At 35.8% G+C, this 25,513-nt stretch overlaps 1 protein-coding gene across 4 annotated transcripts in view; it reads left to right on the top strand.

Moving 5' to 3' along the window:
* Nucleotides 1–25,513, top strand: part of ARK2N (arkadia (RNF111) N-terminal like PKA signaling regulator 2N) — an 83,252-nt gene that overhangs the window by 33,393 nt on the left and 24,346 nt on the right. For 3 of the 4 annotated variants that reach the window (XM_081801320.1, XM_081801318.1, XM_081801321.1), the window contains exon 2: nucleotides 4,503–5,287. In XM_081801320.1, coding sequence (XP_081657446.1) covers nucleotides 4,573–5,287 — 715 coding nt within the window. In that variant the 5' untranslated portion in view covers nucleotides 4,503–4,572. Of the gene's footprint in view, nucleotides 1–517; nucleotides 744–4,502; nucleotides 5,288–25,513 lie in introns of all 4 variants that reach the window. The other variant, XM_081801319.1, reaches the window with a different exon arrangement.

Genomic DNA, 25,513 nt, shown 5'->3' with positions numbered 1-25,513 from the left:
CTCCCTGCTCCGCGGGAAGCCTGCTTCTCCCTCTCCCACTCCCCCCTGCTTGTGTTCCCTCTCTTGCTGTGTCTCTCTCTGTCAAATAAATAAAATCTTTTTTTAAAAAAAGAAACTGGATGTAGAAGAGGGCTACTTTGAGGGGTGTGAGAAGGACCTAGTCCTAGGACTAACACCCGAGGTTTGGTAGAGGAAGTTAAGTCTATAAAGTAGGCTGAGAAGGAGCAACCAGAAGAAGGGAAGCCTGGGAAACCAAAGAAAAACATTAGCTTAAGGAGGAGAGGGGAGTGGTTAAGCATAGAATGCTGCTTAGACATTAAGATGAGGGCCAAACTGTTTGTTTGCTTTAAATATACCGGGGTCATTAATGACCCTGATAAGAACTGTTCTACAGGTTTAATAAAAGCAGATGTCAGATGGGATTGGGTTGGAGGAGTACGAGAGGTAAGGAAATAGAGACAGGGAATTTAGACAGCTCTCTCTTTTTTTTTTTAATTTTTATTTATTTATTTGACAGAGAGAGACACAGCGAAAGAGGGAACACAAGCAGGGGGAGAGGGAGAGGGAGAAGCAGACTCCCCGCTGAGCAGGGAGCCCGATGCGGGGCTCAATCCCAGGACCCTGGGATCATGACCTGAGCCGAAGGCAGACGCTTAACGACTGAGCCACCCAAGCGCCCCTAGACATCTCTCTTAATGACGTTGTGAGAAGAGAATGGTTTCTGGAGATGAGAGGTTGAGGCGGTAAGTAGGAGAATTTTTTTCAAATGAATGAGTAAATGGATGGATGGACGATCCATTTGAGTGTGAGAAGTTGATGAATGCCAAAGAATAATCACTAAGGCTCTAGGGAGATGAGGGGGGATTAACTGTAATATCCATGTAGAAGGGGACCGCCTTTAGAGTGGAGGGAAGAACAGCATAGTGGAAAATGCTCTCCTAAGGAAAGAAATGCTGTATGTTACATATTTATTACTTCATTGTGAATTTACTATTAAACTGGGTGGTTGAGAGCCTTTTATCCCATTTGTAAGATGCAACTATCATTCAGTAGTTTTATCTTTTTCTCCTGCCAGCTACTTTTGATTACCTCTACCAAGAAAATCCACGTTTTTTCCCGGACCAAAAACAATATATGCAGTAGGGGCACCTGGGTGGCTCAGTCATTAATCGTCTGCCTTCGGCTCGGGTCATAATCCCAGAGTCCTGGGATCGAGCCCCGCATCGGGCTCCCTGCTCTGCGGGAAGCCTGCTTCTCCCTCTCCCACTCCCCCTGCTTGTGTTCCCTCTCTCGCTGTGTCTCTCTCTGTCAAATAAAATCTTAAAAAAAAAAAAAAACAATATATGCAGTAAATACTCTGGTTGTTGGGGAGGATTACTCTGTACACATGACATCTTTCCCCCGTGTTTAGAGTACTTTATTTTTATTCCACTGCAGGGAGTTTTGTCAGAGCTTGTATTTTCACTTCCTGTGACTTTTTTTTCTTGTGTTTTATGAATTATGACAAAATTCCACTACAGGGGGGAGACTCTAATAGCCTTCACTGACTAAATGTGACCTGAGCAGTAGTTGGTGTCAGGAGCAGAAAGGTACCAACTCCCCTTTTCTTCAGAAGACTTTAAAGTAGACTTTTATGTTTGAGTGGGGTTTTGGATAGGCAATACTTGTACATGATAGTAGAATCAAGAGGTAAAAACTACATACAGTAAAAAGGTTTTTTGACTCCTGTTCTCTCATTCGCTTTCTTTCCTTGCCAAAGTAGCTGGTGTTAACTATATTCTTAAGTATCCTCGCAGAGATTCTGTACATCTACAGACGAACTCACATATAAGTATAAAACAAAATTAAACTACTTTATTTACACTAATGGTATAATGTACCTTTTTTATTCATTTAACATTATATATTGAAAATTGCTCCATATTAGTGTATTAAAGAACTTTTTCATCCTTTATGGGCACATTGTATGGGCATATCACTATTAGCTAACTGGTGTCCTATTTATGGTTGATGCTAGTGTTTGTGATTAAAATTGTTTTTTTAGGCAGCAGAAGTCATTGTAGATCTCAATAAACTGTTAAGTATAAGGATCTTGAAATGAAAGATAATTGAGTTGTCATATTGAAAGACAATGATAATGTCATGTTTTCTTACAAAGTAAAACAGTTTAGATTTATTTGTCCTACCCACACAATTTATTTACTGAACGAACAGGAGTTTTATGGTCATATTAACATATTTACCTTTCTACCTGATGTTATATTATGTACTTCAAAAAGGCCCAGTGCCTCCTCCTTTCAGAAATTAATTTGAGACTTTTGATTCTTATGCTTTATGACTGACATTAATTTCATTTGAGTGTATGTCTCAAATATTTCAGCTGTAAGAAAAATTTTTATTCTGGAATATATAACATCATTCTCTACAGAAGAATCAACTCTTGTTTCTATTTAGTTACAAAATCTTGGTTTATTCCTTATATTTGGGGTATTTCATATCTCAATATTTTATTTCCTGTTTGTATTGCCAACATGCTTCAGTTATGACACTGGCAGTTTGCCGGTTTAAATTTTACCCCCTCTGTTGGCTTTCAGAGGTGTTACATTCCTTTTGGAATGGTGTTAGGAATAACATTTATGCTTTTTTTCATGTAAGTAAAAAATTAGTAATGATGCAAATATGAAATAGGCTACATATGGGATTATTTTACATTAATGAATGTTTCCAGTGGCCGTGAATGTTCTGGTTTTCATGAATGTGTTGTGAGGAACCTTCATCAGAATGTCTGTTTCATCAGCCGCTGAGAACAAGGCCATGAAAAGCAAAAAATAGGAATATAGAATATTCATGTTTATAGTAAGCAAAAAGTAGGCTTGGCATGTTAGAGCAATAAAAGGATTTTCTGAATATCTTCTAGTTGCCATCTACCATATATTAAACTGTCAAGTAATAGAGTTGATAGAGTGAAGTGATGAAGATGTCTTACGGCACCTGATTAGCACACCATCTAGCTCAGTGTTTGTGTCTGTTACCAGTGGGAAATCATGATAATTGTCTTCTATAACATTATATGTACAGAATGAGGTATTTACTGGCTTTGTACATTCTTAGCACCATCCTTTTAAAACCAAACCATCAGTTAATGGAGTTTGCTCTGTACAGGTCACAGCTCTTGTAGTTAAAGGTTATATCCTGTTTCTCCATGATTAAGTAGAGTTGTAGCACACTCAGTAGGGGAAGGATGTTAGGTTCTAAAGTTAGCACATAGGTGCGCCTGGGTAGCTCAGTCATTTGAACATCCAACTCTTGGTTTCCGCTCAGGTCACGATCTCAGGGTCTTGGGATCCAGCCCTGAGCTCAGCGAGGAGTCTGCTTGAGATTCTCTCCCTTTCCCTCTCCCTCCTCTTCTGCCCCTCTTCCACTCATGGTCTCTCTCTCTCAAATAAATAAAATCTTAAAAAAAAAAAAAAATAAAGTCAGGGGCGCCTGGGTGGCTCAGTCGGTTAAGCGGCTGCCTTCGGCTCAGGTCATGATCCCAGAGTCCTGGGATCGAGCCTCACGTCAGACTCCCTGCTCTTTGGAGAGCCTGCTTCTCCCTCTCCCTCTGCCTGCCTCTCTGCCTCCTTGATCTCTCTCTCTCTCTCTCTCTGTGTCAAATAAATAAATAAATAAAATCTTTAAAAAAAAAAAAAGTCAGCATAAAAGGTAGAAAATATGTGTAGGGTGTTTTCTCTTAAACTCCTTAAGTCATTCATAGACTAGAATGTACTAGGTTTTCTGGGTTCACAAAGTAGTTGATCTGTATTTAGTGGCTCTGTTTATGAAACAAAACATGTTGAAACACTAGACTCACATTCAGCCTGATGAGAGGTATGTGGGAACTAGGAAGGACTGTGAGGAAACAGCATAGTCAGGTCTGGCCTCTTAATACCCCTGTAGAGCAACTCCTCCTGAGGGGAATAGCAGATAGGTTTGATGCATACAATTACTTTGGGTGCTCATTTGCCAAATGCATATAATTGAAAGGTTTTTTTTTTAATGTGTGTACATTTGATGTTACTCCACTATAATGTCCTCTCTTTGAGGATTTGAGTGTAAAAGTAATCATTCTAGCTAACTTGTTTTTGAGACTAGTTTTTTTGAAGCATTCTTTTTCATATATGTTAAAGTCAGAACATACACATTTAACTGTATCAGAGTTTTGAGGACCCCTTTCTTGAACATTTTAAGTAACGTTTTTAAAATTGAAAATCCTTGTTTGGTTCCTTGCTGGGCTTGCAAGTTCAGTAATTGAGGATTAATATTATGCCATTTTTAGTAGTTGTGTATGCTAGTATTTTGATAGTACTGAGTCCTTTGAATTTGACTATTAAGCAGATGACAGGTACATTTTAAAGGCCTGTGTGATGGTAACTTTTGCTACTAATTTAGAAAGGTAGGCATGTTGTGTTGATTACATAATCTTCCATTTCTGTTTATTGATTTTGTGTGTTTTTGTACAGGTTGCTTTCCTGTTGCATCTTTGACCTAGTTTCCTAAACTCTGCTCCATGATTTAACTTGAAAGTCTGAAATGAAGATGGAGGAGGCAGTGGGAAAAGTCGAAGAACTCATTGAGTCTGAAGTCCCACCAAAAACATCTGAACAAGAGACAGCTAAGGAGGAAGATGGATCTGTAGAACTGGAATCTCAAGTTCAGAAAGATGGGGTAGTGGATTCTACAGTTCTTTCTTCAATGCCCTGCTTATTGATGGAACTGAGAAGGGACTCTTCTGAGTCTCAGTTAGCATCCACAGAAAGTGACAAGCCGACCACTGGCCGAGTTTATGAGAGTGACTCCTCTAATCACTGCATGCTTTCCCCTTCCTCTAGTGGTCACCTGGCTGATTCAGACACGTTGTCTTCTGCAGAAGAGAATGAACCCTCCCAGGCAGAAACAGCAGTGGAAGGAGACCCTTCTGGAGTGTCTGGTGCCACCGTCGGGCGCAAGTCTCGGCGTTCCCGATCTGAAAGTGAAACATCTACTATGGCTGCCAAGAAAAACCGGCAATCCAGTGATAAACAGAATGGCCGAGTCGCCAAGGTTAAAGGTCATCGGAGCCAAAAGCACAAGGAGAGAATCAGGCTACTGAGACAGAAAAGGGAGGCTGCTGCACGGAAGAAGTATAACCTATTGCAGGACAGTAGTACCAGTGATAGTGACCTGACTTGTGACTCAAGCACGAGCTCATCAGATGATGATGAAGAGGTTTCAGGGAGCAGCAAGACAATCACTGCAGAGATACCAGGTAGAGGATGTTTTTTAAACTGACTGTAGAGCGACCGATGGCATTTCTAAGCTGTCAGGCTCAGTTAGATGAGTGACACTTGAAAAAATCCAGGAGACCTGCAGCTCTGTGTAAATTTGAAGACTGCAGTGTATTAACAAGACATGGCCAATTTTAAAAACCTGTTCTGAGGTTTCCAGTGCACTTTAGCACGTCAGCAAAAAAATATTTAAATGATTAATGATAGGGACAAGATTATTTTTAAGTAATGGAATTTCTCTCACGTCTCTTTCTCTGTAACACATTATCTGAACTCCCATCATTGCCTTTTTAGCACTGCTTAGGTTTAATACTCACTGTTCAGCATTATTACTAAGTAAATTCTCCTCAGGAATAGGCACTTTGCTTTATTATATAGCCACTGTACTCGAGCTTATGGTGTCTGAAATGACATGTTCTATCTTCCGTTTAAGTTTTCTAGTAACTGTTCCTCCTAAAACAGTAGTTTTATGAGTTTTTCCCCAGTTCACTGCATGATGAGATAGTTACCTTGTACATTTTTCTATTCTAAGTTGTCCCTTGCATTGGAAAGAATGCTTTTTTGCAGTATTTTCCCTTTACTCTCCCAAGCTTTAAGAAGTTTGATAGAAATCTGCTTATTCTAGCTCTCACTGGTGTAAGAGTGTGTAATTTATTACATGTTAGACATATCTGCTTTTTCCTTACTATCACGACTGGTAGTGTGTACTACAAAGGCAGTCTTGAGATTTCAAGGTGGAAGAAAGAGGAGGTCTGAATGGTTCTTAATTGGTGAATTCTCGTTATTGAAGAGACTCTTACGATTAGGAACATTTTATAAAGTACCTGGCATTTAATAGATGATGACAGCGTTGTTTATTGCTACATTAAAGAAGGGGAGGTTTTGGTTTTTAAAATTTTATGGGTGACTGTTCTTTCCTCTTAGTTTTCTGAAAAGTTTGTTTCTATACATGAAGACAGCATATTGCTGATCTACAAAGAGTATTTCAAGAAAAATCATATTGGTTAATTAAGCCTGTAGCCAACCAAACTTACATAAATTCAGTAACAAGAATGATCCTATAGGTGTTCATCTTATTATAATAAAAGTCTCATCCATATAGTATATTAAATATGAGTTTTTAACAATTAGAAATGCTTACTGTTTTAATATCTGTTGAATTCCTTTGGTAGTTTGGGTTAAAATTGCTGGGGAGGGGGTTTATTTGAAGTTCATCAGTTGAATGCATGAGAGAAGCGGACTTTGGGGTTGTTCTCAGGCAGATTCTAGGTATATTTCAGTTTTGCATTTAATATTTTTTAGAACGGTTGATTAACACCTGTAAAATTGTTTGTTCATGCATTCTTATGTCCTGTGTTCTGATCTGTTAATCAAGATCATAATGATACAGTGCTTAATTTCACTCACTAAACAGATTTTGATGTAACCACCCCAGTATTTTGCCTTCTTATGGAAAGGGAGAAGAAGGTGGGTAAACAACAAAATAGACCCAGTTATAGAGGTGGCATGAGAAATGTGTTCATGGGCACTCTCCTGTTTGGCTTACATAGATTAGGTGTGCTTTGTTTATATTATCTAAACCTCCTTGCTAATTGACTACTTTCACCAGTGTTTAAAACTTCTAAAACACTGGTGGTCTGTTTCTCGTCTATTCTGAATTTTATACAAACCAAAACACCAAAGTAAGTTATCTGAATCTATGATTTAATTTCTCTCGTTCACACCATTTAGTAAGTTTGTGGCTTTTGAAAGTTTGTACAGTTTTCTAAGGTAATCCCTGGAAAATCAAATGGTAGGTAAGGTGCCGGGCCGCTGTATATGACTGCTTACACTGTGTGTACTGCACAGTTTCAGGAGGTGCTGTTCATATAAGTGGGCATGCAGAGCAGCAAGGATGGAACAGCCCAAGTTTAAATATTAGGAAGTTCCTTTCAGCTGTCTATATTGCTACCCCTAAAAAATTGTTACATCGTGCATTTTTAATGTAATAATTATGTATATGTCAGTTTCCTGAGTCACATTATGACTTCAGGGAAGGGGATACACTCAACCTAATAGCAAGGGCAATTGTTGAAAAGTTGTATAAATTGTAAAGATTGGATAAATTATGAACTGACTTGAGTGCAGCAACATAGACATTCAGGTGAACTTAAACTGGATGTGCCTGACAGAATCTCTTGGATGTTGACATTTGAATCAAGCTGTTTACACAGAATGGAAATCAAGAGGAAAAGTAAAAACAGATTCTTGCTATCCTTTTTCATCAAGGTACAACTAATTTAGTAATTCAGAAAATGCTTCATTTATAAGCTTTGTCAGCAGCATAAACGTTGAAGGAATTAGGTTAAATGTTCTCTTATGCCAAATTTACAATTAATGCTTTTTCTTTTTTCATTTTTATTTTTTTAATGCATTTTCTTTTAAAGAATGAAAATGATGGAGACTTCTGTATTCTATAGTGCATGATCATGCTTAATTGAGTTCGATATCTGGAAACAGATGTTTATGAAGATTGTTTTTTAGTTAACAGTTAACTGACAGGCAACTTATTATCCACACTGAATCATTCTCTACGTGAGGTTTTGAGACTAAATTGCTGTTTTAAGAATCTGTTTGGAGATATCATATCAAGATAATTCTGGCAGTTCTTGCATTTGGGGGACTTAGAGATGAGCAAAAATATAGAGTATTTTGAAGTGAATATTAATGTGAAAATACTTTGTAGTGTCTTGTGTATTCAAGGCTTTTAATCAAATATCTCATTTATCTTTATAGATGACCTTTTTGTATTTTTAATCACTCCTTGCAGTTTTATGGTGGGACGTCACCTCTCTGTAAAATCACTTTAAGTTGAATCTAGTTCTGTAAAGTCCGCTCTTGCAGAGAATTTTGATTTTAGTGAATATGAATAATGGACATTGGACTCCATTCAGTTAAAGAAATCAGTTCTCTGAACAGACTTACTTACGTCCATCAGTGTACATGGGCAGCAGGGAAAAGTTTTTCCAATAACTTTTTTTTTTTTTTTAAAGATTTTATTTATTTGAGATAGCAAGCAAGAGAGCAGGAGTGGGGGAGCAGAGGGAAAGGGAGATGGAGACTCCCCACTGAGCAGGGAGCTTGACAGGGGCTCGATCCCAGGACCCCGGGATCATGACCTGAGCTGAAGGCAGAGGCTTAACCGACTTCACCCAGGGGCCCATACCTGTTGTTTTTAGCATAGAGTAAACCTCAGGGTGGCTTCATCTTGTCTTGGCTATAATGACCTGCTTTTGTGTGGTTTAATAGTCCACCATATAAATGTCTCTTCAGACTGAGGTTCCAAAAAGAGTATCCACCTTCATAGGTAAGGGTCAGTTTTCTTGGTGGGTTTGCATTTAGAAAATCTAATTTTGCATTTAGAAAATATCTGTTTCAGAGAATGTCAGGGAGGCTGTTGAGGACAGCTGTCTAAGATCACCTAATTCTCAGTCCATGTGGCCAGGTCCAGCCCCACTGAAGCCAGGATCTCAGTACCCCTTACTCACCATACACACTTATGCGCTGTAAGGCACCCTGATAAGCTATTATCTTACCTCACAGTGTTTCTGAGGCAGAGACTTACTATGCTTCATCAATTAATTCTTGTTTAAAAATAAAAAAGAATTTTTTTAAGTAGTAAATGCTTTGTAGAAAATTTTGAAAATAGAAAAATGTGAAGTAAAAGATTAAAATCATTTACAATCCTGCTTTTGTTAACATTTGAGTATGTTGCTTTTCATAATACGTAACAAAATTTATCACCCTATGTATACTTCTATCTTCCTTTCCCTCTTAACATTGCATTTTGAACATTTTAATTAAACACAATATTGTCCCTAAAATGTATGGATTTTGAATTATTTAGCTAACTATAAGATAAATTCCCCAATGTTTGGCCTTTGGGCTGTTTTTGGTTTTTGCTATTATGAGAAAAGGCTATGAATACTTTAAGACTCTTGACACATACTGTCAAACTGTTTTTTAAAATATATTAAGTTTATTGCATCCAGGAGTTTGTGTATTCGTTGCATTATGTTCTTTCTATTGAATATTTATGTTTTTAAAAACTCCTGCTGAGGGGCGCCTGGGTGGCTCAGTCGTTAAGCGTCTGCCTTCGGCTCAGGTCATAATCCCAGGGTCCTGGGATCGAGCCCCACATTGGGCTCAGTTGGGAGTCTGCTTCTCCCTCTCCCACTCCCCCTGCTTGTGTTCCCTCTCTAGCTTTGTCGCTCTCTGTCAAATAAATAAATAAAATCTTTAAAAAAAAAAACTCTTGCTGATTTGATGGAAGAATTGTATCTTAGTGTTAATTTCCATTTCTTTGATCACTAGTGAAGCTGAAAGATCATGTTTGGCCATTTGTTATTTTGATAAACATTCTGTTCATATTCTTTGCACATTTTCCTCCTGCCACATTTGTTTTTCTTACTGATTTGTGAGGGTTCTTAGCCTGTTGAGGATTGAATTACTTGAAAAATTTTTATATTAAGCAGTGGGAACTCATGGGAGGAGACCCCAAACCCACATCAGCAGTCCTATAAATTTTTTCCTAGATTGAATATGAGTGGCTACAAGCTCCACCTTCCCATTTTAAGCCTCTTATAATCTTACTGTATTTTGGTGGCTATTTAGGAGACTCACTAAATACATTGATAACAAATACACTGAGACATAGTAATCAGGTGAAAACTGCCTATTTTCAGCTTATTAAAAGCAAACAAGGCAGGTAAAATCTGTGCATTTTTCAGTCTCACTCTAGGTTAGAATCACTTGGGAGCATTTAAAACTAATGATGCCCAGGCCCCACGCCAGACCAGTTAAATCAGAATCTCTGGGTTTCACCCAAGGCATCAGCATTTTTTCCAAGCTTTTTTGAGATACAGTTGACATATAACATCATGTAAGTTGAAGGTGTACAATGTGAAGATTTGATGTATGTATATACTGCAAAATGATTACTACAGTAGGTTTAGTTAACATATCTATCACTTCACATAGTTATAATATGTGTTGAGAACTTTTAAGATTTGCTCTCAGCAACTTTCAAGTATACAACACATTGTTAACTGCAGTCACCATGCTGTACATTACATCTGAGAACTTATTCATCTTACAACTGGAAGTTTATACCCTTTGATCACTTTCACCCATCTCACCATTCAGCCACAATCTACTCTATGAGTTTGGTTATTTTAGATTTTACCTACACGTGAGATCATGCATATTTTAAACCTCCTTAGGTGATTACAGTGAGCAGCCAGGGCTGAGAGCGACTATTCAGTTAAGTGGTGATGTTAAGTCTCCCATAGCTAAAAATCATTGTGAAACTGGTAGTCTGACTCAGTTTTGTTACTGCTAATGGGTATCAGGTTATGAACAATAGAGTCTAGTTTTTAAAAATCATATTAGTTATAAAAACCACAGCACAGTTTTGTATTAATTAACAAGCATAAGCATTTTTTTTCTTTTTCTCCACTTAAGTGATTATTTTGAAAGCATGCATTGTTTAAATGTGGTTTTCTCTATGGTACAATGTCTGGATAATGTTACCTTAAATTTGGAAGCTTTGCAATCTTACTGGTGGGTATCTTTTGGCAATCTCTTATGTTAAAGCACTAAGGTATTATTTTTTTGGCCTGCTTTTCCTAACTTCCTAAAGTTGAGTGCCTATATTAACTTTGTGTATATGCAAAAGTGTAAGCTTTGCTTTCAATAAGTCTTTTTCTCAAAGTAGGATATATCTTAATATTAATAAAAGGACATATATGTGTTTAAGGTGAGAATATGGTCCCTGTTTTTTGTTTTTTTTTTCTGTATAAACTTTATTTTTTAGAGCAGTTTTAGGTTTATAGCAAAATTGAGCAGAAGACAGATACTTCCCATATATTCCCTGCCCCCACATACGTACAGACCCCCCCACTGTTAGCACCGCCCACCAGAGACAGTGATGAACCTACATTGACATTATCACTCAGAGTCCATAGTTACATTAGGGTTCATTCTTGGTGTTATACATTCTGTGGGTCTTGACAAATGTATAGTTAATTGGTCCTTGATTTTAATACTTTAAAATGTCTTGTTTATCAGTGTTTATTGCTGGTAGTCATTTCTATGAGGCTGCAACTTATCTCAGTATCCCTAACGTAAGTATTCTTATACCATTTTCTGAATTCAGCCATTTTTCAGTGTTTGCTGAAAAATAAACAGCACCAGAATCTGAAATAGATCAAAGTAGCCATCTTAATTTCCTGTCCTATACACTTAAGTTTATCCAGCACTTATAATGGGGATAAACTGCTTAAAGAAAATTTAATATTCTTTAAATTTCATTTACTGTTTCCATAAGCCAAACACAAATTTTGGGGAAAGGTTTGTTTTTCTTGAGAAAATTTTTGTATAAACAAGATTTTTTTTTTAAACATGAGGACAAGGGATGGAGTAGTCAGGGGAAAAGGAAAAATATGAACTTAGAGAATAATAAACTCCATGAGGTTTTTATTTGCTAAGTAGAATTGGGCCAAAAATTTGTCCTATAGCCGTTAGGCATTGAAAAGAGGTGGCGTGACTGATTAAACAATTCTCATTATCTAGGAGAAACATTGCTATTCTTAATACTGAGACCTGGGAAATTTTTCTTTTGCAGCTTCATATAAAGCCACTATGAGATAAAGTAAACCATATTTTCAGAAATACCCTGGAATAAATACAATAGAGCATTTCATAGGGCTGTTCTTTATAAGACTTCTTGGGATAGGTAGAAGGGTTAAGGCCAAGATTGATTTCCATCATTCATTTATTCAGCAAATATATGCAGCATGTGAGTGCAGCAGTGAATGACATATTAAGTCCTAGAAAATCTTTTTTTGGGGAGATGGATTATAAATGAATTCATTAAATATACACTATGGGTAATAATAAAGCAGGATATAAGAGATAAAGATTGACAGGTAGAAAAGCTATTTTAGATAGTACTGTAGTCAAGAGTGGTCTGACGAGGTAACATTTTTTTAATAGCTCCCTAAAGAAAAGAGGTCGGCATAATTAGTTTTTTTGGAGACCCAATCCAATCCAAACCAAAGATAATCTTACCTAATTCAAGGATAAAACAGTATATGTAGAGGAACATATCCTAAACTGGAATCCCATGAGGTGACTTCCTACTGGATATTAATAGCTGTACTTGTTCACACATTTGGAAAGTGCTGGACCATGTCGAAACAGGTTTCTTTACTGCAGGACAACTCAGAGCCGTTAATGTGCTCTGCAGAGGGGGAGGATATGATTTGTAGCATATCCTAAACTTAACCACAAAACCTTTTTTTTTTAAAGCATACCTTTTAGCACTTGCATAGACCACGGTTTGTAAAAAGCTGACCCAGACGCATGTACGTGGATTGTATATATCTTTTATGAAGTTTCCCATAAGGAATATTTTTAAACTTAATTATAAGAGCATTTGATAAGAATCAGTAAGTTGAGAATTAATTGATTTATTATGGGTCAGCTGTGAAAACAGCTTTTAGAATTTCAAAGTCAAAACAGTGAAAATATTCAGGGATACAATGGTTCTCAACCAAGTAAATCACCTGGGGAGCTTAAAACAAAATAAAACAAACCTTCAGTGCCTAGGAGCCCTAGATTTTGATATTTGTTAAACCACTCCAGGTTTTTATGTTCAGTAAAGGTTAAAAACCACTCTTACAGATTAATAATTAGTAACAGAATACAAGTTGCCAGGCAAATAATATTGAAGCTGTGAAAAATGGTAGTGTGTTACTTAATTTTTCTTGGAATTACTTTTGTTAATTTAAGTGCTTGCTTATCAATGCTTTATATGGCTCTTTTTAGTAATGCTTAAGCCATTTTCCTAATTAAGCATGTCATAATAAAAAATATTTTCTGAATTAATGATGTTTTATCAAATGGCCTCAATGTCTTTAAAGCTGACTTCAGTCGTGCTGGGGGATCTGAAGGAGTGCCCAGGGAAATTCCAGGATTACTTGACAGGGGTGCTGTGTATGATAGGAACTGCATAGGCAGTGCCCTGGAAGAGGCCATGAGCTGTTTTTCCGAGATGCAGAGGCAGACAGAGGAGAAGTTTCACGTGTGGATGGAAAAGCTAACTCACCTTGACACTGGCGAAGAGAACAAGCAGCTATGGAACCCAGGGAACTTAAAATGCAACTAGTTGGCCAAAGAATTTCCCCTCTCACCCAGTCAGGTGCTTACACGCAGATGCCTGATTTCCAAGAACTACCACAGCAGCCCTTTGGTTCTTGTGTGACTTGTCGAAATGTTGACAGTACAGTAGAATTCCCAAAGACTTATAACAGTTTTCCAGTTAACTTTGCCAAAAATGGGAATATTACAGAACAACCTTTGAATCTGTCACAAAGTCAATTGTGTTTACTATCTGGTTTTTGGCTTGTGTAAGAAGGAATATGGTTTTGCCTATTATAAGTTTCTTTTGATGGTGTTGTAAAAATTATAATAGTAAACAGTTTCTTTTAAAAATTAGATATTTAAAACAGCAGAGTTGGATAAATTTTAGCTTGTGTTTCGTTACATATGGTTGGAACATGGAACCATATTTAGATGATAATAGGAGCGATCCTCATCTTTATGCTTTTTTCATGCCAAAAATATAAATAAGATATCAGATAGGGAATGTTAAGTGAATCCAAATAGGTAAGTGATTAATTCTTGAGAATCTCTTAGCATTTATTCTCTACAAACACTGTTGACTCCCTTCTGTTTCCAAAGGAGAGAATCATGTAATTAATCCCACTCTGAAGATCACAAATGATGAATGTACTGCATGAACATTTTTATATCATTCTAACGTATGTCATTTAATGAATGCATTTGTTGCTAGTCTTTAATGAATTATAACTTTCAATAACATTTGTATGCAGGAAGAATGAATTAACTTTTGAGGAAATGTATACTCTACCTACTATGTAAGATATTGTAGAGAAAGCAGAATAGAACGGAGTTTGAGTATATGCATGAGAATTTTTCATTGCTACATAGATGAATTTTTATCTTGAGCATTAACTTAAAGCTCAGTGCCTGAGGCAGTAACCTGGCAGACATCATTCAGTGAAATTGTCTGGTATCCTGATGTAAAGGGTACTTCTAGAGGAAACAGATGAAGTTGTCACTCTATTAAGCGTGTGTATTGAATGGGTTTTTAAGTTACTAGTGACTAAGTGTATTAGCTAATGTACTACCGATTTAATTTTGTTTTTTATCCCCGGAGAGAAAATAAACGGCCCTTTGGCATGTTAAAGGGCCCATAGAGTATGTCAAAGGGGGGAAAATATCACAGGATTGAAAGTCTTGCAACATGATAGCTGTTTCTGTGTGCAGCCTGGGATTGGGAAATATTGGTATTTTATCTTTTCTGGGTTGGTAAGAATATTGTGAGAAACCGCTGAATTAGGATGAAATTTTTTAGTAGGAATATGTAACTTTGCTAACACTTTTTTTGTTTAAGATTTTGCTTTATACTGGATTTACTTACAATAAAAATTTATTAGTCTTTCCCTTCAAATTTATAACTTGTAACTTCTCAATATGAAAAAGGTTAATTATTTTAATATTTAATGAAGTTGCAACTTTGGGAAAACTTAATTCTCTGTTTTATAAGAGGAAGGATGGGTAGTTTATATAACAGTGAAGACCTTTATTTTAATAATTTATCAGTAACTTTACTCAGAAAATTGTCAGTACATTTTCTATTTTGTTCTTTATCCAAATATTTGCAACTTCTAAATTAACTGTAATAGAACAAGTCAGCTTTTTTTCTTTTCTAGTTTTTATTATTTGAAAAATAAACTGTGTGATTTTTTTTTTTTTTTTCTTTTTAGAAACTGATGGATGAGAATTGGGAGTTAACTTTGGGGGAGGCTTGTTAATGTGCTCCGTTCTCTCTGAAGAATGTATGGTAGGAATTGTTGAAAAAGACTAGAAGTCTCTTCTCTATTGTGTAATGACTTGTCAGATTTCCTAAACTTGATATTTGACAAATAGGGGTAAGGTTTGAACACCAGTGCAACTTGCAATAAATTTCTTAACATCAGTTAAGCTCTTACATAACGTTAGTATGAATTTTCACCATAAACTATATAGGAGTTTATTATAACTGATGTATTTTTCTTTGAAATGATAGTGCAACATTTGTAAATGACTTCAGCCAGTATTTTTCTTTTTTTTAGATTAAGTTTTATATCAACAGGAAGAACATACTGGTTTGGGATGACTGACTAGATTTTAACTAATCTGTAATCTTTGCTTGAATTTGAGATATTTTCAGGGAAGTTTGTTCTGTCTTCAGTTTCTTACTAAGATCACAGATTTTACTAGACATGGACTTTTAGGCATAAAAAAATGTTAATTTAGGGCTCCTGGGTGGCTCAGTCGTTAAGCATCTGCCTTCGGCTCAGGTCATGATCCCAGGGTCCTGGGATCAAGGCCCACATCGGGCTCCCTGCTCCACGGGAAGCCTGCTTCTCCCTCTCCCACTCCCCCTGCTTGTGTTCCCTCTCTCGCTGTGTCTTTCTCTGTCAAATAAATAAAATCTTTAAAAACAAAGTTAATTTAGGGGGGTGCCTAGCTGGCTCTGTTGGTAGAGCATGCAACTTTTGATCTCAGAGTCACGAGTTCAAACCCCACATTAGGCATGGAGCCTACTTAAAAAAATAAAAAAGTTAATTTCAGCATGTTAACGTGACTACTTTTCTATGCATGTATAAACTGCTTTAAGCACTTAGCAGGTTTCTTTTTTGTTTCATGATTTAATATTTGATATATTAAGCATGTACTGTTTTTTATTTTTAAAATAGAAAATATGAATTCATCTTTTAAGAATAACACAAATTATTCCTAGTATTGATTGGATATATTCTAGTTTTTGTTATTAGATAATTGAGCAAAAAGTCTACAGATACATTTTTTGCATTTAAGAGAAAAAATGACAAAATTTCAATGGAATTGAATTACCAAACATAAGTTTTAATAATTGATATTCTAGGTAGGAATGACATTTAGGATATTTGGGAAGGTGTTAAACAATAATTTTGGCAAGTCTTTCTACATAATTTTGGATAAAGAGGTGAAAAGAGGTTTTGGTAGAAAGAAAAGGACCACCAAAATATATTGATTTCATTCATAGAATATATTCCAACATATTAAGATTTATTCTAAAGTAAAATTGGACACTTTGTGGTTTGGAGTGTTTAACCTTAAGAATAATTTTGTAGCAGAAACATACATGCAAATTTTATCCTGAGTTTCAGTTTCTCACAGTGCCTTGAAAATGCGTTGCTGTTTTAGGGAATATTGTTTTGAAAAACAGTAAGTTTTTATATGAGTTGTGCTTTAAAATGATTACACCTTGTCCAGATTGCACAATTTAAAAATTCCTCTTTCAAAAAAGTTTGTCTTTATATTATGTATATTTAAAGAAGTATCAAGTATTGAAGTAGTTTTAATACTTATTTTTATATGACTGCTGTTGTGGATTAGTGAATTCTCCTTTAGTGAGGCAAAGTCTGTATCCCTGAGATTATACCCCCTCATCCGTGGGGATTATGTTCCAAGACCCACGTGGATGCCTGAAACCACGGACAGTACCGAACTCTACATATACTGTTTTTTCCTATACAGACATACCTGTGGTAAAGTTTAATTTATAAACTAGGCACAGTACGAGATTAACAACAATAATAAAATAGAACAGTTACAACAATATATTGTAATAAAAGTTATGTGGTTGTAGTCTCAAAATCTCTCATAGTACTCACCCTTCTTGTGATGATGTGAGGTGATAAAATGGGTACGTGATGAGAGGAAGTGAGGTGAATGACACAAGCGCTATGACATAGTGTTAGGCTACTGTTGACCTTCTGACCATTTGTCAGAAGGAGGATCATCTGCTTCCAGACTGCTGTTGACTGATGTAACTGAGACCATGGAAGTGAAACCACGGCTAAAGGGGACTGTTGTACTTAAAAGGACTACAGCTAAGAAGTGGGAATGACTTTTGGATCATGTGTGGTGTTTTAATGTAGGTATTGTTTTAGAAGTGCCTAGTGGTCTTCCCTAATTTCTCTTGAATTCCCTTAATTTTCCTAGAATTTTACAAAGGGTAAAAAATGTATCCTATTTGGACCTTTTTGTAGTATATAAAGGGCTAATGCTGAGAAGAAACTTCTTTCAACCTAAAACATTAATCTAGACATGGTTGAAATGCTTTTTATTTAAGAATAAAGTCCCATATTTGAGCCTGTCATTTCTCTAATATGTACATATGGAATTAGGTGATGATTTTTAAAAAGGGGCATTATCCCCTCACTAAAGGTAAATGTGCTTTCGGGTACTCTATCAACAGACTACTTCCTGCCTAAGTTGTACTAACTCAGTGTTCTAAAACATTAGATTTTTAATCATTTTAAGAGCATTTAAACAGCAGATTAGAATGATCTGGTTATTCGAGCCACTTGTTAGATAATAACTCTCTTAATTGTATTGATGTGTATTTTGTGCACATTATTAAAAATGAGTGAAATAAAAGCCCAAATAAAATTTTAATTTAGAACACAACACAGTGAAATTAAAATCTTAAGATTTAATGTTTTGCATGAAGTGTTATTTTAACCTAGAAGTAAAGGATTCTGTCATTTTGGGGCTCCAAAAGAAAAAGCCTGTTTTCTTATTACCAAGTAAGAGGAATGAGCCTCATCTCAAGGATGTGTGTGTCTGCACGTGCGTGTGTACACATGTGCCCATTCAGAATTCTGAAATAATTTCTGTATTTTTATTAACGTTTTATTAACGTTGTTGGAGACAGATAACTATGTAATAGTCTTACAGGGATTTTAATGGATTCACATCATTAACATCCATTCATTGCTTCCTACATGTAGGTAAGAAAAAGAGTTGCCCACATATAAGCCTAGTTAGGGTGATTAAATTGGAGAAAATTACTTTATGGATTTTCTTTTTCTGTCGAGTAAAGGTTTTTGACCTCTTGTTTATTTCACTAGCAGACTGAGTAAAAAAATAATTTTGCTTCATTGCTTTTGTCATTCTCTACTGTTACAGATTTAACAGCAGAGATCCAGATCTCTGGGTCTAGGTATATCTCAATTTACCTAAGATTTATTACTTAAAATTTGTATGCAAGTCAGAATATTAGAAATGAAATAATTTTAAATGTATTAAATCTGCTTGTTAATAAAAGAGATGCTATAGTGAATCTTTTTGTTGAGCAAATAAAGCACCCAAGTTGATACTACTGATAATTTTCATTTTTAATGTATAGCTGAATTTGCCTAATGGTACAGCTACATGGAAATCATAGGAAAGATGGCAAATAGGTTTCTTGCTGTCATTTGTTTAGAATAACAGATTATAGGCAAGCTGTTTTAAAGATGGTGACCTTTTAAAGTAATTGTACCTGTTAACGTTTTGTTTAATTTATATTGATTTCCCTCTCTCCTGTTTGAATTATTTAAATGATACAGTGATGGTGACAATGAAGAAGATTTTGTGGAATGTCACATTTAGAAAATACAGCATCAAAACCATTTCAGCAAATTTATTAAACTTGAAATTTTTTTACTGTTCAGTAAAAATTGTTCTTGAAGAAAAATTCATCTCAAAATCCTTTCTAAGAATGGCATGTGTCCATAATCATTGTACAGTAAGAAACTTGTCTTCTTAATTTGACTAGAACAAATTATACACAACATGAATAACTTCTGAGTTTCTATACTTCTCATTTTTTTCTTGATTTTTGTTTTCAATTTCTCTGACTTTTAGGAAAGTTAGTGGGGATCGAAAACAAACTACTAGTTTACTAGCATTGAATAGATCTTACCTTATATTAAATTTACCACAACATAAAATAGAAGACATCCTAAAAAGTGAAGGAATAATAATCTATAAGGAAGTATATTCTTTGGTAATGAAATCTTACAACTTTAAGATTTGGGGAGAATGTTATCAAATAACTGATTTTTCTTTTGCATTTTCTTTATATCTTTTACCTAACTGCATTTGAAGTGTAATAACTAATCTAGATAAATAAAAGTTTTAAAAAAGAAATGTTTCTTGTTACTCTCTTGAGGACAGCATTGGTTATATTAGTGATTCTCTACCAGTTAATTCACATTAGGTGTTTGGGATTCAAGAAGCTTGCTTTTCCATAATGAAATAATGGTATTAGTTTGTAGTTAGAATAATTAATAATAGGTTTTACATGATTTTTTTTTAAAGATTTTATTTATTTATTTGACAGAGACACAGCGAGAGAGGGAACACAAGCAGAGGGAGTGGGAGAGGGAGAAGCAGGCTTCCCGTGGAGCAGGGAGCCCAGTGTGGGGCTCAATCTCAGGACCCTGGGATCATGACTTGAGCCAAAGGCAGATGCTTAATGACTGAGCCACCCAGGTGCCCCTACATGATGTTTTTGAGATAATTTTCAGGTTTTTTGTAATTGGTGTATTGAGAAAGGTAATAACAAATACCAATGTTAATACAAAAGTTGAGATTCTTTTCCTTTATATGTCCTAGTAAGTTATCCTCTTAAAAATTGAGGAATATTTGGAAAATAGCAGAATTTAGACTACAAGGAGTAATCAGAAAGGAATGGAGGTATCTTTAGGAGGGAGCATAGGCATGGAGATGTGGCTAAAATCATACCTAATTTTAATGTCCTTCCTGTACGTAGTACAGCTATTTTAGTTCTCTATAGATTTGAATACTAAAGCAGTAGGTTGTGAGTTTGTTTCTGAAAAAGGAAGAAAAATTGAAAGATGGTGACCTCTTCAGGTGCCCTGTTTTCTATATTTTTAGGGTTTTTTTTGAACATCCAGATATATATTACCCAAGTTACCTCATGAATAACCTCCCAATTTTCCCAGCTTTATAGTTAGTGATGAAATGTTAAAATTAAATTTTCTTTCTTGTGATCAACTTTCTAACAACTCTGATAATCTTAAATATTTGCTTTTACCTCTTTGATCCTTTCAAAATTAACTCTTAATCAGTATCATAGGTAACTTTTCTGGGTGGACAAAATGACCTGTTGTTTACCAGTATGATATAAGGAGAGATGTAATGCTTAAAACTTTATTCACACCTTGCAAACTTTATAATCTCAAAAATTTGAATAATTGAGATGAGTATAATGGAAAAAGTACAAAATAGACATTGATTCAGTTTTATTTTGAAAATGACTTAATGCCAGGTGCCTGGCTGGCTCCATTGGTGGAACATGCTACTCTTGATCTTGGGGTTGTGAGTTCGAGCCCCACTTTGGGTGTAGAGATTACTTAAAAAAACAAGTACAAATTTAATTAAAAAATAGAAATGACTTACTGCCTAAACATAAATTTTCAGTGCATATTGTGCATTTCATTTCCATTTAGCCCTGTTTTCTCAGACATTTTTCTTTTCACCGAAATAGCTTTTGATATTATTCTGCAGAAAATATACACACACAGTTTTTGGTATTTAAAGCTGTTTTTCTAGAGATGGCACTTTTCTATATAGGTTTTCGTTTTCTTCTGGTAGATGTAATTATTCGTCTTTTCCAAGAGCTGCTTTGAAAATGACTGCTTTCTGTTTCTTCAAATTGTTCTTTGTGTGTGTATATATACATACACACACTTTGATAGTAATAAAAATATAGCATAAGTATTCTCACGTATTTTTTCTCATTTGCAAATATAAATTTTCACTTTGGTAAGTATTTTGGTATGTAATGAAAAAGGCTTTTTTCTTGAGTAGCTTCTGATAACATGCAAATTTCCTTCTTGAGGTTTGCCCTTTCCCTTGATTCCTCATAAGCACACCCTTATTCCCCCACACCTCATTCTCTCACCTGGCCACTACACACACATACTCTCCCTTCTTAGACCCCTTGGGTAGGTAATTTCTAAGAACCCTTCTTTCAGGTGTAACTGTTTTGAATCTATCTGGTTTGAGGTCAAGTGTGATTTCCATCACTGTCTTAATGTTGTAGGTAATGGCACTGGGCCTAGGCCCTCTAATGACTGTGGCAGTAGAGCTTGTATGGGATCATTTGGCAGTAACAAGATAGATTTTTCCTCTCCTCATGGGGGGTTCAGGAGATTGGCTGTAATAGGGACAACAGAAGGAATTTTCTCAGGGCTTTACTGTATATTACTATAGTCATAGAAATGGGAGTTGAAGGGGCAAAGCATCTGTTGGGCCATTGCCCCACCTTTCCTTGGGCCTAAGACTTGACCAATAGAGAAAGAGAAGTGGCATTTCTAGGATGTCTGGGATACAAGAGGAGTTCCTGTCTCCTAGATCTAATCAGACTTCATACTGGGAGACTGACAACCCTTGTTTTAGTGGGAGGGCTCTATAGGCAAGGATGGTGCAAAATATGAAATAATCCAAAAATGTTCTCTATTTGTCTTTGAAACACTTTTATATGAATACACCCAAACTGATATGACACTTAAGACAAAAATAAAAGTACAAAAGCCCCATTTGTGGTGATCTCAGTAATCCTAGCAGAGCATTTACTTCACAAGTTGGGTTAATCTTTTGACCAGTATGAGGCACCAATCCAGACAGTGATGTTTTCTCAAAGCTGCTTGCTTGCAGGCTCTGTAGGGCAGAATTTGCATGTAAAGAAAAGCAGCCAAATAATAAAGTAGGGCAGGTGCTAATTATAATGGAAGGATGGGGCAGTGGACCAGTATTGTGCTGTTATGTCATCTTTAACTCTTGCCATAACCTTGTGAAGAAACAGTCTTACAGCTAAGTAGTAGTAGGCAGGACTTTTAACCTGTTATGTTTGCTGCCAAAGATCTATGTGTTTCCTATGCTGCTGTCAGTTGCCTGTATATTCCCAGTTCCCTCAACACTGAACAACTGTAATGTAATTGATTCTGCTTCCACCTAAGTAGGACTTAAATCTTTCATCTGTAAAACAAGAATGGTAAATTATGTATTACCTTACATAATTTTAAAATTCTGTGCTTTTGGTTATCAAATTTGAAAAGGGGTTTGTCAGGGATAAACATAGTAAAGGATGTTGGTTTTGTTTTGCCTCTTTATTTTTGATTCAGATTCTTTCAATGAGGTTTAAGAGAACATATTTTTTAAAAAGAACATATTTGATTGAGAAAACGAATTCATAAAATTAAACACGATGACAACAGTACAGAAGGTTTAAGGTCCATAAAAGTGTAAACTTCACTATATCAGGAATGTATGATGACAGACACATCTGTATTTTATTATTTGCAAAGTTAAAACAGTGTTTATAGGCTAGGAGGTCAGTGAGAGGGTCCAAACCTATTTCTAGCATAAAATGGACTAATTGATGTTCTTAAGGTAGTGGATTGCTTGACTTTTAATTTTTCTTGCCTTATAATCATAACGACCAGTAAAAATTTCAAGATATTTCAATCAGGAGGAGAAACAGCACTTTGATTAACCACAGACCAAATAGTTATTAGCTAATTGTGTTAAATATACCTTTTTGAGATATGCTTTTAATGATTATAGAAGAACTAGTAAGTTCATTATTATAAATTTGTGTTTTAAGATTGTGACAGACTTCAAGGGTAGCAGATGGGAGATTGTGCAGTTTGGCTAATCCTTAAATATTGTAACATGGAATGTGCTTACGTTAATGATTAAATTTTAAATTGGAAATGTTTCCATGTATAACTACTTAAAGGGACTATTTTGGTGTTTTTGAAAGTGAAAATCTTAGTAGCATTGCATTTGTTTTAGCAGCGTAGAGGAATAATCAAGTTGGGAGGGAGGACAGTATCTCCATCTTTATTCCATCCTGTAATGAATTATTAGAGTCAAATTGGAAGCATAGTTGTTGCTTCTGTTATTAATGTGTTGAATTTTCCTAGCTCCTCCTCAGTGGCTCCCCCCCCCTTTCTTTTATTTATTTTATTTTATTTTATTTATTTATTTAACAGACACAGCGAGAAAGGGAACACAAGCAGGAGGAGTGGGAGGGGGAGAAGCAGGCCTCCTGCTGAGTAGGGAGCCCGATGCGGGGCTCGATCCCAGGAGCCCAGGAGCCCGGGATTATGACCCAAGCCGAAGGCAGATGCCCAACGACTGAGCCACCCAGGCGCCCCCCCCCTTTCTTTTAAAAGGCAGATAAAATTACTACAGGATCTTACCTGTCTCTTAATTCTGCTATGTAGCAAGAATCACTTTTAAAAGAATATCACAAATTATCACCATCAGTTAGCTAATACTTAGTGGTTAAAGTCCATGCCCTGATGATGAATGCTTTAAACATACCTTATTTAATCTTGGTTTGCTAATGATAAGTGTAAGATGACCTTAGAACACAAGATTCTTTTTTTTTTTTAAAGATTTTATTCATTTATTTGACAGAGAGACAACAAGTAGGCAGAGAGGCAGGCAGAGGGAGAGGGAGAAGCAGGCTCCCCGCTGGGCAGGGAGCCGGATGTGGGGCTTGATCCCAGGACCCCGGGATCATGACCTGAGCTGAAGGCAGTGGCTTAACCGACTGAGCCACCCAGGCGCTCAAGAACACAAGATTCTTAATTGTGGTTTCTTGTTGGAAGAAAGATAAAAAGGCAGCCATTCCTTTATTAAAGTTTGAATAGTATTGTCATTGTTTTGGATACACTGGAACTCAGAAATGACACTGATGATAATTCAACTTTTAAGTGTAATTAAAATATGAAAATATTACTGTGTTTGTTTATGATGAATACTAAATTTAAGCTAAGCTATAAGGTGTGCTGTTTGGAAATAATGGAAGATACAAGAATGAAGCCAGATAACAAGTTTATGCTTGTATTTCCTACTGATGAAGACTTTCAGACAAGTTATTGCCATGGGTAGGTGATGTTAACTCTGCATGTACATATACAACTATACTCTTTGCATGACTCTACATGTAGGAGTGGTACAATTTTGACTTGACTGTTGACCTGATGCCTCAATTTGGTGGTTGGGGCGGGGGGATGTGTGAACAAGAGGTTGTGAATGGTACTAGTGGTATAAATTTTAAAATAAATTACTAATTTATTGTAAAAGCAACACTTAACTAAAGCCCTTTTAAAAATAGAACATTTGGTCAAATAGTCAATATTGTACTTGACCCTCATATCTTCTGCACCCAAGTATTTGGACATCACACAGTATCTTGATTCCATAATAATCATTTTGAACTCTGACGAGAACTCCATAAATGATAGAGCTTTCTTTTCCTTTTTAGAAAAGAAAAATATCAAACATGAACCAATTTTTTGCTATTTGAGCTAAAACCCATTACCAACTGGTACTGAGGCCACACTATTGAATTTTATGAACTTGATTTACCCTTTTGGGAGAATTGGAAATTATTTTTAAGTAGTCAACTGAAATTGTCATGATCGTCAGAATTTCATATTGTGACATGTCTGTTCTTTATACAGTGGCTCTTAACAACTCATTTGCTTTTATTTGGTCATTTTTATTTTAAAAATGTTGCTACATAAACCTGTGATTTGAGAACTTTGCTTTAAGGGATAAATACCCCAAATGTGTTCCATCTTTTGTTCAGTGACAATTTACACAATGGATGTTTGTATTAAAACTAATCCTTCATTGTGTTCTATTTTAATGATTCATTGGCATATATATTCATAGTCAAAGAGTTTCATAAAATAGGCGTGTTTAATGTTAAACAGTCTTGATCTTAAAAAATCTTTATGGAAATACATAATTTGCCTGCACTTCATAAATAGCTGTTGGGGGAGAAACTGCATTCTTTTATTTCTGCTTTATTCTAAAATGGAGATAGTAGTAAGGGATGTGTTTCATAATTGAATGAAAACTGTATTTTTGCTTTTTGCTGTTGCATTAGAAAAAGGGTAGCATTAGCATTTTAAAGCATGTATCTGTTCTACAAGCATGAATATGGAGTTATTTTAGCATGAATCACTGCAGTTTAATTACTCTGGAGCTCTGCTGCCTTTTTCAGTTAGTTAGGATGATTTGGAGGTAGAAGGGATCTCTTATTTTCCAGTAAGGACTTCAATGTCTTCCTCTAAAATAACCCATAAGGTTGCATATCGTTGCCTTGGAGCGTGAGCTGGTTGTTTTTCTCAGGGAAAAGAAAATTTCTCCCTAACAAGACATCCAAAGCAAAA

The sequence above is a fragment of the Leptonychotes weddellii genome, chromosome 13, assembly GCF_054177405.1.
Source record: "Leptonychotes weddellii isolate Sample4059 chromosome 13, ASM5417740v2, whole genome shotgun sequence".
NCBI lineage: Eukaryota > Metazoa > Chordata > Mammalia > Carnivora > Phocidae > Leptonychotes > Leptonychotes weddellii.
The sequence above is the reverse complement of the archived record's forward strand: the minus strand, read 5'-3'. Positions and strand labels throughout refer to the sequence as shown.